Source organism: Monodelphis domestica, chromosome 4, assembly GCF_027887165.1.
Source record: "Monodelphis domestica isolate mMonDom1 chromosome 4, mMonDom1.pri, whole genome shotgun sequence".
NCBI lineage: Eukaryota > Metazoa > Chordata > Mammalia > Didelphimorphia > Didelphidae > Monodelphis > Monodelphis domestica.
Genome location: NC_077230.1, coordinates 86,732,867 through 86,753,035, shown reverse-complemented (window position 1 = coordinate 86,753,035; position 20,169 = coordinate 86,732,867). Strand labels below are relative to the sequence as shown.

General features: G+C 37.0%; 1 protein-coding gene across 1 annotated transcript; it reads right to left on the bottom strand.

The window, feature by feature from the left end:
* Positions 1 to 4,930: 4,930 nt before the first annotated feature.
* Positions 4,931 to 13,076, bottom strand: LOC100018312 (cystatin-A1-like). Its single transcript, XM_001371552.4, has 3 exons — positions 12,946 to 13,076; positions 9,301 to 9,402; positions 4,931 to 5,195 (listed from the first exon to the last, which is right to left on the bottom strand). The coding sequence occupies exons 1-3, from the start codon at positions 13,009 to 13,011 to the stop codon at positions 5,067 to 5,069; spliced, it is 297 nt and encodes a 98-aa protein (XP_001371589.1). The 5' UTR covers positions 13,012 to 13,076; the 3' UTR covers positions 4,931 to 5,066.
* Between the last annotated feature and the right edge of the window lie 7,093 nt (positions 13,077 to 20,169).

The window sequence follows — 20,169 nt, the reverse complement described above, 5'->3', positions numbered from 1 at the left end:
GAGTTTTTTAATTTGCATTTCCAATTGATTGATCTCTGCTCTCCCTAGTTTCTTAATATATGCACTCAGTGATATGAATTTACCTCTGATTACTGCTTTGGCTGCATCCCAAAAGGTTTGAAAGTATGTCTTGCCATTGTAATTTTCCTCAGTGAAATTATTAATTGTTTCTATGATTTCTTCTCTAACTAAATGATTTTGGAGTATCATATTGTTTAATTTCCAATTAGTTTTTGATTTGGTTTTCCATGTATCATTACTGATCATTATTTTTATTGCCTTGTGATCTGAAAAGGCTATATTTATTATTTCTGCTTTTCTGCATTTGTGTGCCATGTTTCTGTGACCTAATGTATGGTCAATCTTTATGAATGTGCCATGTGGTGCTGAGAAGAAGGTGTATTCCTTTTTATCCCTATTTATTTTTCTCCATATGTCTATTAATTCTAATTTTTCTAAGATTTCATTCACTTCTTTTACCTCTTTCTTATTTATTTTTTGATTTGATTTATCAAAATTTGATAATGATTGGTTCAAGTCTCCCACTAATATGGTTTTACTGTCTATTTCTTCCTTCAATTCTCCTAGTTTCTCCATTAGAAATTTGGGTGCTATATTATTTGGTGCATACATGTTGATTAGTGATATTTCCTCATTATCTAAAGTCCCTTTTAACAAAATATAATTACCTTCCCTATCCCTTTTGATCAGGTCTATTTCTCTTTGACTTTATCAGATATCATGATTGCACCTCCTGCCTTCTTTCTATCAGTTGAGGCCCAGAAGGTCTTACTCCATCCTTTAATTTTGACCTTGTGGGTGTCTACCTGCCTCATGTGTGTTTCTTGAAGACAACATATGGTAGGGTTTTTGGATTCTAATCCATTCTGCTATTCGTCTACATTTTATGGATGAGTTCATCCCATTCACGTTCAAAGTTATGACTGTCACTTGTGGACTCCCTGGCATTTTCATATCCTTCTCTAATTCTAACCTTTCTTCTTCAACTCTACCTTTTTTGTCTAGTGATTTACTTTAAATCAGTCCCCCTAGTCCCCTCTCTTGATAGGTTTCCCTTTCTAGTCCCTCCCTTTTTGTTCCCTCCCCCTCCCCCCTCTTCTTCCCTCCCTTTTTTGTGTTCCCTCCCCCCTACCCCTTTTGGTTTTCCCTTCTCCCTACCCTTGTTGGGTAAGATAGAATTCAAGATCCCAATGGATCTGGATGTTCTTCCCTCTCAGAGTTGATTTCCCTGAGAGTAAGGTTTAAGTAAAAACTCTCTTCCTCTCCTTCTTATAGGAGTTTTCTTCCTCTCCCCTTCCCATGTGAATCTTTGAGTGAGAAAGATTATTCTATTTGGTCTTTCTTTTCCCCCCTATTTACACATTACATTTTCCCCACATGTTAGTATACATAGATTGATATAAATGTAGTCCTTATAGAAGAGAGTTTGAATAGATGAAAAGATAACATTTTTCTCCTCTTCCCTTTCCTTCATATTTACCTTTTCAGGTATTCTATGCTCTTTGTTTTTTGATATCGAACTTTCCACAGAGCTCTGGTCTTTTCTTTGCAAAAAGTTGGAAGTCTTCTATTTTGTTGAATGCCCATACTTTCCCTTGGAAGTATATAGTCAGTTTTGCTGGATAGCTGATTCTTGGTTGAAGACCCAGCTCTCTTGCCTTTCTGAAAATTATGTTCCATGCCTTACAGTCATTCAGAGTGGAACTTGCAAGGTCTTATGTGACCCTGATTGGCATTCCTTTATATCTAAATTATCTTTTTCTGACTTCTTGTAGGATTTTTTCTTTTGTTTGAAAGCTTTGGAATTTGGCAATTACATTCCTCGGAGTTGTCTTTTGGGGATTTAGTGTAGAGGGTGTTCTGTGAGCTCTTTCAGTGGTTGTATTGCCCCCTTGTTCTAGAATCTCTGGGCAATTTTCTTTGATTATATCTTGTATTACAATGTTGAATTTGCTGTTCATTTCTGGCTTTTCTGGAAGTCCAATTATTCTTAAATTATCTCTTCTTCCTCTATTTTTCCAAGTCTGTCACCTTGTCAGTGAGCTATTTTATGTTCTCTTCTAATTTCTTGGTCTTTTGGCTTTGGGTTATTAATTCTTGCCTGTTGTCCTCGAGTTGCCTGATTCTGACTTTTAAAGCCTGGTTTTTGTTTTCAGTTTGGTCAAACTAGTTTTGTAGATGTGTGAATTTCTTTTGCATTATTTCCCACTTTTCCTCCCAGAGGGCTTCCATCTTTTTGATCCTTACTGATTCAAATTCTTCATGGATTTGTGGAGAGTTTCCATTTCCTTTGGAAGTTTTTGGAGCATTTGCTTGTGTTTCCTCTTCTATCTCCTCTGTATTTTGTATTTTTGCTCCATAAAATGTGTCCAAAGTCACCCCCTTCTTCTTGTTTTTCTTGGAATTTGGGGGCTTTTGTGCTTCTGTGGAGTTTGCCATCTCTATCTGAGTGGGGAGGACTAGCTTTTCTTATCTCTGTCTGGTGTTCAGAGGTTTTAGCCCTAGGCAGATTGTCTATTCTATGCAATTGTTATTCTTTCTTCCTGGGGAAGCCAGGAATTGATGGTATTTCCGTGTTACTGCCCTCCTCGGTTCCCTCCTGATGTTTCTCCTTTGCCTTACTTCCATGCTCTGAGCCTGGCTTGGCCCTTTCCAAGGAGTGTTTGTTTCTGTGCCTTAGCCGGCCAGGAGAGCCAGCACTCTGAGGGGGGGAGAGAGGGGCCGAGGCTTCCCAGAGCTCTGAGGGCTCCTGATAAGATTAACTTTCTCTGGGTTGAACTGAGTATGCTTTGAGGCAGGGACCTTCTGTGAGACTCGGATGGAACGATCCAGCCAGGGGGTTGCAGGCTCCCCCCGTCTCTCTCTGTTTCCCTGCTGTCTGGGTGCCCTCTCGACTGAGTCAGGTTGTTTTCAGGAAGTGGCCTTCAGGATAGCCGGCCCTGAGGCTCTGAGGTTCCATCTGCTGCCTCGGACTCAGCGCTCTGGATTGGGGGGATGGGTCCTGGGTCCTTCCTTCTGCCTACCCCTTAGGTCCAAGTGATCTTGGTTTCTGGCTTTTGGGGGGGCTGTACCTTTTGATCCAGGTCCAGGTCCAAGAGGAGGATTCCCGGGGTCTATGCTGTTGTTTGTTTTGAATTTCAGTGCCTTAGGAGCATATAGTTTGAGTTCGGTAGGGAAGGGTTTCCAGAGATCTGAACTTTAGCTTTCTCTAAGCCGCCATCTTGTCCGGAAGTCTCCAGAGACATTTGTTATAAAAAATATTTTTTGTTTGTGGTTTCCCTTCTAATCTTGATTATATTAGTTTTGTTTGTACAAAATCTTTTTAATTGAATGAAATAAAAATGATTAATTTTATATCTTATAATATTCTCTCTCTCTTGCTTGTCGTAAATTCTTCCCATCTCTGAAGATCTACCAGGTAAACAAACATTATATCTTCCCCTACTTTAGTCATGATATCACTCTTTATATCTAAATCTTACATTCATATTGACCTTATCTTGCACTGTCAATTTTATTTTTTTTTCATTAACTGGTTCTCTTACTTTCAATTGTAATAATTTTTCATGGGTTTCCAATTTAAATGAGGATTTAAAATTTGTTCTTTTTCTAGTTATTTTTAGTAGCATGCCAATTCATTGATGTGCATTTTCTTCATTTTATTGATGTAAGCATTTAGAGTTATAAATTCCCCCTCAACTATTGCTTTGGTTGTATCCCACAAAATTTGATCTGTTGTCTCTTCATTGTAATTTTCATTAATAAAAATTATTGATTGTTTTTGTAATTTGTTCCTTTTTGGCATTAGATTATTAAGTATCAAGAGATTCCTAAAAACAGGGACATGTAAATGTTAACTCATTTAGGTGGTACTATTGCTGACAGGTAAATCCTACTCATTAGTAAGGCAGCAGAGAATAGTTGTCAGTTCAACCTCAGTTTGGTCTACCTTTAGATAGGCATGGATATAAGGAGATTCTAGGGTGGACGAAGTTTCAAGGGCTATGAGCTATGGAAACCAACAAGGGAATCAGACCATTGAGAGAAGACCCTGGATATTCTGCTGAGCTACCCACCCAGAGAACAAAAGATTTCTAGGCCATGTAGTACCAGAAGTTGTGGGTTGGCTTTGCCACACATACATCTTATTCTTAATTGGAGCCTACCTTTCCTCCAGCAGGTGTGTATTTGTGGAAGAGTATATATTCCAGTTGTATGGGGGGAGGTGTTGGGTGACAACTATTCTTGCTATGTCATGTGATTAAATTGCCTTTGCTAATTGTGTCTAATTGTTAGCTGATGGTTAATGGTGGCTCATGAGATAGATAGAGATGCTAACCCAAAGGGTTATCTCTAGTATCCCTTATCTGGGAGCCCAACCCTTAACAAGTATAATTTCAAGGAAGTGTCCATGGAGGGTGCTACATGAATTTTCTTGGTAGTTCTATAGTATAAACTAATGCCCTTTGACTATTGGAATGTCAGTATCTGCTGCAGAATGACCAAGATGTAACATGATTTAAAGCAAATAATTTTAGAATTGATTAAATCTTTTAAATTCTGAATATAGCCATCCCACTTTCTTCATCCAGGGAACCATAACTTATAACAACGAAGAAAAACAGAGAAGATGGAAAGTTGATTAAAACTATGTGAGGCAAATATTTAAGGGGCCCATAATTCAGCCTAGATTTGAACTAACTTGCTCCTCTCTCTCTCTCTCTGGACTGATAGCTGAAGGAACTATTGTTTCTGGGCTTGCTCTCTGTCTTATCCTATCTGGTGATCTCTTATAAACCAAGGCCTTAGCTGGCTGCAATGGAGGATTGGAGTTTGCCTAGTTAGAAAGGTTGAAAACCCTCTTTCTATTTTTCTTTCTATTTACTAATAAAAACTTATGAATCTAATAATAATTCCAGATTAATTTTTATTCATAATATAACCAATATGTCATTAATGTGAAAATCTTTTTATATTTCATTTCAAATGTTCTTATGGGCACAGGATGCTCATGACAGCAAACAGATGCCTTCTGGTATTTGCCATTAAAAGTAAACCAATTCATCATCCTTGGTTTTGTCACACTGGTAGTCCAACAGCTCCAGTGGATTATTTGTATGAGGAAGAGGTTCAACTATTTTCATATGTATATATTTATTGTTCCCAATATGTACCTGTAAGTAAAGAGAAGTTGAGAATTAGTCACATGGATTTCAATCTAGAATGTCTCACTTTTCAGAGTAATTGTTGGGTACTCCTGTTTTAGGTAGAGCTTTGATTAGTTGACCTCTGAGTTCTGTTTCAGTTCTGAGATTTTATCATGCTTTGGAGTGATGGCTGATTATTTTCATTGCCCTAAGAAAATGGCTTAGTAACCAGGCTAAAAAGATCAGGTAACAATTTTAGTTCTCCTGCTCCTTGATTTTTGTGGTTGGGAATAGACTGCTCTGGACAGGAGGCAAGGAGAGACTAAAACTTCTTCATGATCAATTTTTAGTTACTGAATATTTTTTTTGTGGTGCCACATGCTTTGTAGGTAGAAATAACAGCCCATAGAGAATGAGAAGAAAACAATTTCTTTTGTAATTACTTCTTTAGAGAGTATTTGGGGTCTTTGTTTTAATTTTGAAATAAAGTTTTTTTTATTGATATCTTTTGCTTTTGTGTTACCACTTTTTCTCAATGAATCCTTCCCTTCCTCCCAAAGAGCCATCTTCTATAAGAGCAAATAAAAGAGGAAAACAAATACAATTCAGCAAAACCGACCAATATATTAGAAAAGTCAGAACATTATATGAATTGTTCTGTAACCATAGTTCCGTATTAAAAAGAAATGGAGATGCTTCTTATATATTTTCTTTGTGACCAAGTCTCCCCATTATAATTTTTCCAACTTCTTTTTTCCAATGGACAAGCATTGATTTTTATTTCTCTTACTCCACCCAATGGAACAAAAAAAGAGAAAGAAAGAAAGAAAGAAAGAAAGAAAGAAAGAAAGAAAGAAAGAAAGAAAGAAAGAAAGAAAGAAAGAAAGAAAGAAAGAAAGAAAGAAAGAAAGAAAGAAAGAAAGAAAGAAAGAAAGAAAGAAAGAAAGAAAGAAAGAAAGAAAGAAAGAAAGAAAGAAAGAAAGAAAGAAAGAAAGAAAGAAAGAAAGGAAAGAGGGAAGGAAAAAGGAAGGAAAGAAAGAAAGAAAAACAAAGAAAGGAAGGAAGATAAAAGGAAAGAAGATAGGTAAACAGGAAGGACGAAAAGAAAGGAAAAGACAGGAAGAAAGAAAGACACAAAGGAATGATGAAAAAGATGGAAGAAAGAAAGAAAAGGAGGGAAAACCTTCAAAAAAACATTGGATAGTCAAACATCATAATTTCCCATGTAGTTTATATCTATTTATACCTCATTTCATCTTTGGTCCTCTAGAATCAATCTCTTGTGTTATTGATCAGAATTCTAAAGTCTTTCAGTTATTTTTCCTCATGGTGTTACTGTTATAGAAATTATTCTGATTTTTCTCACTTCCTCTCCCTCAGTTCATATAGGTCTTCCCATGCAGTTTGTCATGGCCACTAACACTTCATTCACATAATTTCATTACTTTTATATGAGATTTGTTCAGCCATTCCCCATTTGAATATCCCCTTCGTTTGGGGGTTTTGGCTATCACAAAAATAGATGTAATAAATTTTTGTGTACATATGAGTAATTTCCTTTTCTCACTGATCTTGTGTGTGTGTGTATGTGTGTGTGTGTGTGTGTGTGTGTGTGTGTGTGTGTGTGTGTGTGTGTATCTAGTACTCTTTATTCTGCATCAAAAGGTTTGCATACCTTAGCGGCTTTGGGAACGTATTTCCATAAAGTTATGCAGAATGGCTGGATAAATTCAGAGCTCCACCAACAGAATTTTAATGTACTCGTTTCCCTACAATTCCTCCAGCATTTCCATATTCCATATTTGTCAGTTTTGCCAATCTTATGAGTTGGAACCTCAGAGTTGCTTCAATTTCCATTTCTCTAATGATTAGTAACTTGGGGTGTTTTTTGACAAGCTGGTTAATATCTTAAATTTCTGCATTTTAAAACTTCCAATTTACATACTTTGACAGTTTATCAATTGGGTAATTGTTTTTATTCTCATCAATTTGAATCAATTCCATAAATATCTTTGAAATGAGACCTTTATCACAGAAACTTGCTACAAAGATTCTTTTTCATGTAGTTGTTTCCTTTCTAGTTTCAAATGCATTCATTTTCTTTTTATAAAACCTTTTACGTTTGCTTTTAATAAAACCTTTTATATTTAATATAACCAAAATTGACTAATTTATCTCCTGTGATCCTCTCTCTCCCTCCTTTGATCATAAACTCTTCCCCCATCTACAAATAATAAAGGTGATTTCTTTCTGTTGTTCTAATGGGTCATTATAAATTAATGCCATTTATTTATGATCAATTTATTGTTGGTTTTTTCCACTAATGCTGCTTTAGTCACTCTGTACAACTTGTCTTTAGTTCTAATTTTGATTGCTTCACTTTACATTAGTATATAGAAGATCCTTTTCTGTATTCATAATTTCTAATGGCACAATTACATCTCATTACATCAATATAGTTTTCACATTTAAAAAATATTGTTGTGTTTCTACATTTAAACCCCTGTAGAACCATGAACACTAGAGCTAGTACTGATTTTTTCCTTCAGTTCCTCAGAAACTGTGATTTTTATCAAAGTGAGAAACTCCTATTAAAGAAACGCCCCTACCAAAGCAGATAGATAATTTTTCACAATTTGTAGTCCTAGAGATTTTGAGGAGTCATGGAGAAATTGAGGTATGTGGGCTCTAGGGTAAGTTTTATATTTTTATTCTAACCTAAATGAGCCACTTTGTTCTTTAAAAAAGTAACAGGATAAATGATTCCCTGGGAGATCATTGAGTCTAATTTTTAAAGGTAAGGGAATTGGATCCACCGAGGTCCAATGAGCAATAAGATTCAGAGGGGTGCCAATATCATGCTACTGTTCATTCTAAAGATCCCAGGTTTAGCGCTCGAAGCATCTGAATTCAAATGGCTCATTTTGTAGTTGAGGAAGCTAGTAAGACTCATGGAGGTTAGTTACTTGACCAATACTTGGTTCTTTTGAGGCAGCTAGGAAACACAATGGATAGAAGGATAGGTCTAGAGTTAGGAAGACCTTGACTTTTATTTTAAAGCATGAATAGGCTTATTTACAGGTTAAAATCAAACAGAACTCAAGCCCCTTAACTTCTCCAGGCATCAGAAAAATCTCTAAGACAAAAAATTGCAGAATCTTGCTTTTCTGCATTGATGGAGAGTTTCCTTCATGAGTTGGGACCAAAGCTCCCAAACCCTTCAAAGGTGTGGAAAAGAAAAGTGGCCTTCAGTAATTTCTGATATGGTTTATCGCTCAGAGTCCATGGTGGCCTAGTACTGAATCAGGAGGATGACGTGAAGCCTTGTAGAAAAGTTATTTCTCGAAATCCAAAACAATGGAGCTAGCTGAGGGAACAGATTGCTGATAGCTCTGATATGAGACAGTCTACTTACTCTCAAGCAACATACAATGTAGTTGTTGGACTCGGGATAGAACACATAATCCTCTGTAAGAGACTCTCAGTATTTGGGGGATTTTCATATTCCTTTTGCTCTGATTTCTACCCAGAAAAGCCTTGGCTATTGTAGCCCGACACTTACTCCACACTTGCAAACTGGCAATTTATCATCTTAAGGACTAACATTATCTTAAAAGAAGATGAAAGCAGAATAGAATTCCCCTAATGCATAATCATGAGCATGTAAGTTCTCAGTCTCAGTGCCAAATAGAAATTCATTTCCATCCATCCTGTCTTGGTCTTACTGCTTTCCAGTTGCCTGACTTCTTAAAGAAAGGGTGGGGAAGAGCCTTTTACATTCTCTTTTCCTCTTCTTCCCTTCCTAGCTTCTCTGCCCCCTCCTCTTACTTCATCCCCTTTTTGATTGCCATCTCTCCCTTTCAATGTCAGGACAAAACCTCCCAGACTAGTCCTCCTCGTCTTCCCAGGCTGATATGAATCTCTTCCCAAAGTCCTTTCCTCCTTTCTGCCTTCTTCACTTTTTCTTGGTTACTCTGCTATCACTTCATATTTCCTCAGAGGCAGACACACTTTATTTTCTCCAGCTACTCAAAAGGAAGGGGCTAAATGATTTTAACACTTTCTCTGTATATTCACATAGAAATAAAATGAATGGAGTAGGTTGGAGTTGAATGATTTGTTCAACACTTACCTTTACATAATAAATGGTCCCAGCAACCACTTGAGTTTTGTAACTTTCAGCTTTAAATTCTGTACATTCTACATTGGACTTTTTTTGAAATTGTGACTTCACCTTAAAGTAGTAAAAAAAGGAGAGAGGTAAAGAATTTTAGTTATTACCTGAAAGTAAAATCAGGTTTGGTCTTCTCAGTGACCAATGCAACATTTATTACAATGGAAAATTTAGTCAAATCTCTCTTTCCCCCCAGTTCATTGAGCAATTAATAAATGGTTTTTAAAAATCTATTTGATTGTCTACTGCATGTAAGGCATCGTGCTAGGTCCTGAGGATAAAAACCAAGTAAACAAAAAACACAGCTAGCTCTTGCTATCGTGGGCTTTCATTCTGCTGGGAGGAATGCGATATTTGTCCCCATCAGTAAATGCCAAATACAGAAAATGGTCTCAAAAGTAAGAAGGCATCAAAGACAACAGTAATTATTCCCTCCAAAAAACGAACAAATAATCGATTGATAGATTGACGGTCCACTGAAATAATGAGAACTTAGTGTTTTCTCAGAGGCTGCAATATACAGCTTCTGCTAATGACTCTCTAAATCTCTGAGTTGGAAAGAATCCTAACATAGAAACCGAGAATCTCAGTGGTTAATCCATACATAGTACTCTGAATATCAGAAAAACAACCTCCACTATATGACACATCCAACACATTGAAGGGCAATGTGGTACAGAGGACAGAGTGCTAGATTTGTGTCCAGTGACCCTGGGTTCAAATCCAGGCTTTATCACTACCTATGTGGCCTTGAGTAAATCATTCATTTCTGTGGACCTCAGTTTCCTTACCCATGTCATAGAGAGGTTTAACTAGACCGGGTCTAGTTTTATGAGCTCATCACTTTCTCGGTCCACTGTTAGATAGCTCTACTTGTTAGAAAGGTTTTCTTTATTTCAAGCTTCAATTTGCTTCTTTTTATCTTCTACCCAAATGCTACTGATTCTGTCTCCTGGGACCAAATCCTTGAAGACAGCTATCATGACTCCCATGAATCTTCTCTTCTCCATGGTAACCAAGCAATCAACAAACATGTATTAAACACTTATTACATGTCTAGGAACTGGGAATACACAGACCAAAACATGAAATAATCCCTTGGTTTAACCCGGAAAAGAAAGACTTATCTGGGTGTCCAAATTTGAGGTGCAGAATTAGCCTGTTTCTTATTCAGCAACAGGAGGAGCCTGTCTATCTAGAAGGAGGCCTCCATTGTCTGAGAAACCTCCTTCCCCAGCAGGATATTTAGGTTACAGGGCAATCCTCTCCATGAGAACACACCTGACCTTTGGCAACTCCCAAGACAGTAAGGATAACAACTGCAAAACCCAAAGCAGACACATTCTTCCCCAAGTCTCCTGACATCCTGCCCCTATTAGTCGCTTCTCAAATCAGTACAGTGGTTGAGTAGCCCCACTCCACGCCCTTTGGCCACCAGAAATGATCCTTTAAGGCTATCTTTAAAAAATGTACAGGTGTGGACATGTATGTGTATGTTTTGATATCTGCCCATACATACACACACATATATATGTATATTTGTTTTATAAGCCTTAAGGTGATCTAGAAATGCACATATATGTAGACATTTTTACCCACATACTTAGATGTATCTACATAGATGTGTATATATTTTGTGGGAGTGTGTGCGCGTGTCTGTGTGTACCAAGAAAACCCTACATGGCGCCACGAAGAATTGGACATGACTGAAAGATGACTAACAGCAAAATCACTTGCTGGCCAAGAGGCTTTGGGCAAGCAAATTACTTCTCTGAGCTGTAAGTCCTTCATTTGTCAAACCAATCAATTCAACAAACATTATGAAACATCTACAAAATACATATAAAATATTGTGTTGAACATTAGGGAACAATACCGTTCCTCTGCCTCACACATAGTAGAAAATTAATAAAATGAAGCAATTTCTAATCTAATCTCTGAGTGATGCCACGTGTATGTAGATAAATAGGAAACGAGGGACAGAGAAGAATTCTAGACTAAGTGCTACAAGGAAATTTAAAGGAGAAATCATTTTGCTTGCGAGATCAGGGAGGACTTCTGGGAGAAGAAACTGGGAGTCTCTACTATGTGTAGCTTGATTTCTTCTCAAAATATGTAATAAATCTAACAGAACTTTCAAAGCTATTCTGATTGTCTATGGTTCTTTTTGGTCTTCTTTTCTCTTTTCTTCTGTCCATTCTTTAAAAAGAAGACTCAAGAATTTTCATTATAATGTTTCCACGTGCATTTGAATTCCCAGTAGATGGGCAATTAGGACAGTGAAAATGGGAGAAATGGTCAATCATCACTGAAACTTAGAGAGCAAATGTGGAAAACCTAAGAACAAGGGGCTGCTTTTTTTTCTGAGTGCAGCTCAAGATTGCCTTCTATCATAATTCTAATCAAATTTTAAAAAACAATCCTTGCCTTCTGTTTTGGAATCAATACTGAGTATTGGTTCCCAGGTAGAAGAATGGTAAGGACTGAGCCAAATGGACTGATAATGAGTCAGAAATGAACAAGATCTCATTTTGTCAGTTAATTTGAAAATTATCTGTTTCTGTTGACTTTATAAGGTATATGAAACATTATGGAAATTCATTTTCTACTTTCCCTATTTTCTGAGATGTTTGATTGCCAAATAAAGCCATCCTGATTAAGTTACCTTCAGTATACAGACAAGCCTCCTCTCTTTTCTCCCCAGTAAGCCATTCCCCAAAATATAGATTTAAAAATAAAACGAGAAAGAGAAAAACAGTTCAACATAAATCAACCATCCATGTCTGACAGTCTAGGAACTATTCCACACCTATAGTCCCTCACTTCTGCAAAGAGGAGACAAAAGTACCTTCTCCTATCTCTTTTCTGGGGTCAGGCTTGGACATTGCAATTACACGGTATTCAGTTTCTTTTTAGTTGTTGTTATTTTTTTCTATTTTGCTTCATAGAATCATAATCTAGAAATTGAAAGGATAACACAGACCATTTACTCCAATCTTCTCATTTTGCTTTTGAGGAAACTGAGGTTTAAGGGAATTAGGGGAATAAACAAAAGTCATGCTGATGGTAAGAGTTAGAGGGTGGGATTTGAACCTATTTTAATCTGCCCTCTAACTGAGTGCTCTTGTCACTGTTCCACATTCACATTGCTATAACCCTTGTGTATATTCTGCTTACTTTGCATTGTCTCTGATAAGGCTTCCTATGCTTCTCTAAACCCTTCGTTCTCATCATTTCCTAGGATATATTAATGTTCTTCCTCATTTATATACCACATTTTAAAGCCATTCCCCAAATCAATGAACATTAAACTTTTTTTTCCCAGTTCTTTGCTACCAGAAAGAAAGCTGCAATGGATAAACTAGGGAAGGAAAAACTCTTTGAGAACAACTTTCTTTCAAAAAATTAACACAGCTGACAGAGAGAGACAAATAGAGAGATAGAGAGAAAGAGAGAGAGACAGAGGGACACAGACAGTAGACAGAGAGACACACAGAGAGACAGACAGAGACAGAGAGAGACAGAGACAGAGAGAAGGTCATCAAACGACCAAAACACATTGTTTTCAATTAGATCCTTCCTTTCCAAGATGTACCACCTTACCTGATCAACCTTCTTCTGGATTTCTTCAGTTGCAGGTCGAGCTTCGCTTAAACCTCCGGCCATCATCTTGGCAGTAGTTGTTGGTAATCACTGCAGAAAGAGATGCTGGAACTGAAGTGCTGAGGACCTCATCCTGAGCCTGCTTTTATAGAGTGGCAGAGTCTCCTCCCATCTAAGGAGTGCCAGGACATACCATAATAACGCCTCTCTTTCTGGTATGTAACCGTGACTTATTGCTCACCTGTTACCCTGTACTAATTCATTAATTGAAATGTTCAGTGTTGTCATGTAAGAAAGTAATTGGATACCCCCAAACGACCTGTTTTTAAAGTGAGCAAAGAGAAGCAGCCCTCTATTCTCTGAGTGAATGGTTTAGCCCAGGGAGGACTTCTCTAAGTCAGCAATGAGACACAGGAAGGGAGTGTCTACTTCATGTTAAAATATATCCTGGAATTCCCAAATTCTTTTTTCAATGATGCTTCTTCATTTTCTCTTCTGGTAAATGCTCTTCTTCCTCACGCCCTTCAAGATTCCCCTAAAATGCGGATCTTCAATGAGTTTATGTAGGAAAGGCCTTTATTCCAAAAAGCTTTTTGATGCTTTTTATTGCCTAGAATTTAAATTTGCTGGAATTCCAACAAAGCTGGTATTTCAACATATGTGAAGCAATGTGGAAATCCCTCCAGGGCAGGGACTGTGACTCCGACTTACTCCATAACATAGTTCCAGCATTTAGCAGTAGCTTGATAGACTTTGAATCCATCATCCAATAATTTGAATAAACCAGTCAATTAACATACATTTATTAAGCACCTACTATGTACCAGACATTGCGCCAGGGATTGAGGATATATATAAGGACAAAGATTAATTAGTTTCTTCTTTCAAAAGTTTCCATTCTAATAGGAGAGACAAGTGCATCTACCTGTTTACTTAGAGTAAATATAAGGAGAATAAATTTAAATAAAGTCAAAGTAGTTAAAAACAAGGTAGTTTGGGCAGAGGGCATTAGAAGTTGGGGGATTTGGAAAGACCATGTAAAAGGTGGTCCTTGAGCTAAATCTTGACGAAATAGAGGGCTCTTCTAAGGGAAAATATTGAGGAAGGAGTGTTTTCCAGGAAGGAGGGACAGCCAATGCTATCTATTTTTTTAAACACTTAACTTCCATTTTGAAATCAATACTACATATTAATTCCAAAAGAAAATTATGTTCTGTCTTAGAATCAAGGCTATATATTGGTTCCAAGGCAGAAGAGTGGTAAGGGCTAGGCAATGAGGATTAAGTGACTTGCCCAGGGTCACCCGACTGGCAAGTGTCTGAGACCAGATTTGAACCCAGGACCTCCCATCTCTGGACCTCGCTGTCTATCCACTGTGCCACCCAACTGTCCCATAATTCTATCTCCATAAGTCTATGGAAGGCTACATAGTTAAAAATGACTGTTCATAGTGGGGAAAGTGCTGAACTTGGAAGCAGGAATCTTAAGCTCACATTGTGGCTCCAGCACTTTATGGATTTCTTTTGACACATCTAACCTGTCTCAGGCTTAGTGAGCTCTTTGTAAAATGTAGATGATGAAACTTGCACTCTCCATCTCTTACAGAGCAGATCTTGACATATGCCCAAATGAGAACATTCCCTATACCTATGCAGATGGCACCTTCAACTTATATTCTTAAATCCAAGGACACTGAAATGTTGTGTGACTTTCTGAGAGTCTCACAGCCAGTGTGTGTCAGAGGTAGCATCTGAACCAGTCTCCCTGATTTGAAGGACAGCTTTATCATGCCACCTTGTCTCTTGTTAATGAGTTAAAAGTCTGGACTTTTTTCTGAGCTCCCTCTTTGTCCCTAATTCTTTCAACATCTCAGAATTTTGGAGAGGAATATTTTCAATATTTTGAAATGAACATTCCTCTCAGGGATACAGATCTGAACCAATCTGTATTTTATAATAGTAGATTCTTGTCTGTTTCTTCCCAGAAATCCTTATTTGAAGTCTACCCAAGATGGTAGACCTTCTAGATATTTGGCATTGTTTGAATATCCATGGAATAAATGTGGGGACTTCTTTTGTGACTGGCATGTTTAAGGAAAGCTTGTGATAAATCTTGAAATACTAGTCTTAAAAATGTAATTAATATTTTACAAATATATCATTTATTCCTAATGAATGGGCACAAGGGACTAATGGTTATGGAGGGCAGCTAAATGGTTCAGTAGATAGAATCATGGCCCCAATATCATGAAAACTCTTTTTCTAGAGTTCCAATCCAGCCTCACACACTTACTCATAGAGTGATTTTGAGCTATTCACTTAACCTTGTTTGCCTCACTTCCTCATTGGTAAAATGAAATAGAGAAGGAAATGGCAAAATACTCCAGTATCTTTGCCAAGAAAACACCAAATGGAATCATAAAGTGTTAGACCTGGTCAAGATGGCAGCATAGAGGCAGCAAAAGTTCAGACCTCTGAAAACCCTTCCTTACTGGTTGCCAACTAAATGCTCCTAGGGGACTGAAAATCAAACGTAACAACAGGACAGAGCTAAGGAACCCTCCTGCTGGATTCAACTTAAAAGGTAAAATCCCCAAAAGCCTGAATTCAAGAACACTTGGGTTTAAAGGGAAGGAAGAAGGAAGGTCCCAGAATTCCTCCCCTATCTAGAGTGCTGAGCCTCCAGTGGTAGCTGGAACCTCTGGGTGGGCAACGGTGCTGGTCTGGAGGGAATACCTTGTGGGCAAAGCTCTGCCAGGTTTAGAGTGTCAAACACAGGCTTTGGGGAAGCAGTTGGAGAAGAAGTACCCAGCTGTCAGCCTAGTTGCAGCAGAGGAGACACTCAATATTGTCCCTCCCTTCCTGAGGTTTTGGCCTCAGGGCACATCCAGATCTGCAAGTTCAACTCAGCTGGGCTTAATCTCATCAAAGTCTTCAGAAGGCAGGGAAGCTAAAGCTCCAACATCCCTCCCCAACAGACTGCTCTGAGAGATTTGCTGACTAAGCTCCAAGGGGGAGGCTGACAGAAAAGCCCGAAACCACAGATTCCACACACAATGAGAGGAGCAAGAGTGCAGGCAACTAAGGGGGGAAAGAAGGGGGTAAATATGAACAAACAACAGAAAAAGGAAAAAGAAATTACAATCAACAGCTTCTACCCAGGCAATGAACAAAGAGCAGATGCAGCAGGGAAGGATGAAGGAACACTAAGCAAAAACAAAGAAACTCCAGTGAATTGGACACAGGCTTTGGAAGAACTCAAAATACAATTCAAAACACAATTAAGAGAGGCTGAAGACAACTGGGAAAAGAACTTAAAAATCAAGATAAGTCATCTGGAAACAGAGGCACTTGAAATAAAACAAGAAAATAGTGTCTTGAAAGCCAGCTTGAAAATGAGACAAAGGAGACGAAAGATGTGGCAAAGAAGATGAAAGATGAGGCAAAGAAAATGAGAGATTACCTCAAAAGAAATCAGACCAGAAGGAGAAGAATAACCAAAAGCCAGGGATGAAATCCAGTCTTTAAAAACCAGAATACAACAATTTGAAGCAAGTGACTTCACAAGGCAGCAGGAAACTATAAAACAAAGTCAAGAGAATGAAAAAATTGAGTAAAATATGAAGCCTCTCATTCACAAAACAGAAGATTTAGAAAATCATTCCAGAAGAAAAAACTGAAGAATCCTTGGTCAACCAGAAGATCATGACAAAAGAATAAGCCTGGACATCATCCTACAGGACATTATCCAAGAAAACTGCCCCAATATTCTAGAACAAGAGGGAAAAGTGGACATTGAAAGAGTCCACAGATCACCTCCTGTACTTAATCCCCAAATGACAACACCCAGGAATCTTATAGCCAAATTCAAGAACTATCAGACCAAGGACAAAATATTACAAGCTACTAAGAAGAAATCATTCAGATACCATGGAACCACAGTGAGGATAACACAAGATCTGGCTGCATCTACACTGAAGGACTGAAAGGCATGGAATGTGATATTCCAGAAAGCAAGGGAACTAGGTCTACAACCAAGAATCAATTACCCAGCAAAACTGACTCTATTTTTACAGGGGAAAGTATGGTCATTTAACAAAATAGAAGAATTCCAAGCATTTGTAAAGAAAAGACCAAACCTGATCAAAAAATTTGATGCCCAAACACAGAACTCAAGAGAATCATCAAAAGATAATTCAGAAAGGGGGAAAAAAAGAAAAATAAAACAAAAACAGCAAACATTAAAAAATTTTAAGAGACCCAAAAAGTTAAAGTGTTATGAATCAACTAAAAAGCTAGTTGAAATAATCAACAACTTTAGCAAAGTTGCAGGATATAAAATAAACCCATATAAGTAATCAGCATTTCTATATATCTCCAACACATTTCAGCATCAAGAATTAGAAAAAGAAATTCCATTTAAAATCACCCTAAGCAATATACAATTCTTAGGAATCTATCTGCCAAGACAACTACAAAAAACTTTCCACACAATTAAAACTATATCTAAACAATTTGAAAAACATTGATTGCTCATGGGTAAGATGAGGTAACATAATAAAAATGACCATCCTACCGAAATTAATTTACTTATTTAGTGCCATACCCATTGTACTACCAAAAAATTTTTACTGAATTAGAAAAAAAGTAACAAAGGTCATTTGGAAGAAGAAAAGATGAAGGATATCAAGGGAAATAATGAAAAAAACTGCAAAGGAAGGAGGACTTGCAGTCCCAGATCTCAAACTATACTATAAAGCAGTGATCATCAAAACAATTTGACACTGGCTAAGAGACAGAAAGGAGGATCAGTAGAATAGACTTGGCATAAATGACCTCAGCAAGACAGTCTATGACAAACCCAAAGATTCTAGCTTTGGGGACCAAAATCCACTATTTGATAAAAACTGCTGGGAAATTGGAAGACAGTATGAGAGAGATTAGGTTTGGATCAATACCTCACACCCTACACCAATATAAACTCAGAATGGGTGAATGACTTGACTATAAAGAAGGAAACTATAAGTAATTAGGTGAACACAGAATAGTATACATGTCAGACCTTTGGGAGGGGAAAGACTTTAAAACCAAGCAAGAGCTAGAAAAAAAAATCACAAAATGTAAAATAAATAATTTTTATTATATCAAATTAAAATGTTTTGTATAAACAAGACCAATGTAACCAAAATTAGAAGGGAAGCAACAAATTGGAAAACAATCTTCATAACAAAAACCTCTGACAAAGGTCTGACTACTCAAATTTATAAAGAGCTAAATCAATTGTACAAAAAAATCAAGCCATTCTCCAACTGAAAAATGGGTAAGGGACATAAATAGGCAATTTTCAAAGAAATCAAAACTATTAATAAGTTCGTGAAAAAGTGTTCTAAATCTTTTATAATCAGATAGATGCAAATCAAAACAACTCTGAGGTATCACCTCATACCTAGCAGATTGGTTAACATGACAGTTTATTATTTTTAGGAATGACCCTTCTATTCCTATGCTTTCTAGTGTTTTTAATAGGAATGGGTGTTGTATTTTATCAAAGGCTTTTTCTGCATCTATTGAAATAATCATGTGATTCTTGCTAGTTTGCTTGTTGATGTGGTCAATTATGTGGATGGTTTTCCTAATATTGAACCAGCCCTGCATCCCTGGTATGAATCCTACTTGATCATGGTGAATGATCCTTCTGATCACTTGCTGGAGTCTTTTTGCTAGTATCCTATTTAAGATTTTTGCATCTATATTCATTAGGGAGATTGGCCTATAGTTTTCTTTCTCTGTTTTTGACCTGCCTGGTTTTGGAATCAGTACCATGTTTGTGTCGTAAAAGGAGTTTGGTAGAACTCCCTCTTTGCTTATTATGTCAAATAGTTTGTATAGTATTGGGATTAACTGTTCTCTGAATGTTTGATAGAATTCACAGGTGAATCCATCAGGCCCTGGGGATTTTTTCTTAGGAAGTTCTTTGATGGCTTGTTGGATTTCAATTTCTGATATGGGATTATTTAGGAATTCTATTTCCTCTTCTGTTAGTCTAGGCAGTTTGTATTTTTGTATATATTCATCCATTTCTCCTAAATTGGTGTATTTATTGCCATATAATTGGGCAAAGTAATTTCTAATGATTGCCTTAATTTCCTCCTCATTGGAGGTGCTGTCCCCCTTTTCATCTTTAATGCTGTGAATTTGCTTTTCTTCCTTCCTTTAACTAGATTGACCAGTACCTTGTCTATTTTGTTTGTTTTTTCAAAGTACCAGCTTCTTGTCTCATTTATTAAATCAATAGTTCTATCACTTTCGATTTTATTAATTTCTCCCTTAATTTTTAGGATTTCTAATTTGGTTTTCTGCTGGGGGTTTTTAATTTGATCGCTTTCCAGTTTTTTCATTTGCATTTCCAATTGATTGATCTCTGCTCTCCCTTGTTTGTTAATATAAGCATTCAGGGATATGAATTTACCTCTGATTACCGCTTTGGCTGCATCCCAAAAGGTTTGAAAGGATGTTTCGCCATTGTCATTTTCCTCGATGAAATTATTAATTGTTTCTATGATTTCTTCTTTAACTAAACGGTTTTGGAGTATCATATTGTTTAATTTCCAATTGGTTTTAGATTTGGTTTTCCATGTACCATTACTAATCATTATTTTTATTGCCTTGTGATCTGAGAAGGCTGCATTCATTATTTCTGCTTTTCTGCATTTGTGTGCTATGTTTCTGTGACCTAATGTATGGTCAATTTTTGTGAATGTGCCATGTGGTGCTGAGAAGAAGGTGTATTCCTTTTTATCCCTATTTATTTTTCTCCATATGTCTATTAATTCTAATTTTTCTAAGATTTCATTCACTTCTTTTACCTCTTTCTTATTTATTTTTTGATTTGATTTATCTAAATTTGATAATGGTTGGTTTAAGTCTCCCACTAGTATGGTTTTATTGTCTATTTCTTCCTTCAATTCTCCTAGTTTCTCCATTAGAAATTTGGGTGCTATATTATTTGGTGCATACATATTGATTAATGATATTTCCTCATTGTCTATAGTCCCTTTTAACAAAATATAATTACCTTCCCTATCCCTTTTGATCAGGTCTATTTTTGCATTGGCTTTATCAGATATCATGATTACCACTCCTGCCTTCTTTCTATCAGTTGAAGCCCAGAAGGTCTTACTCCATCCTTTAATTCTGACCTTGTGGGTGTCAACCCGCCTCATGT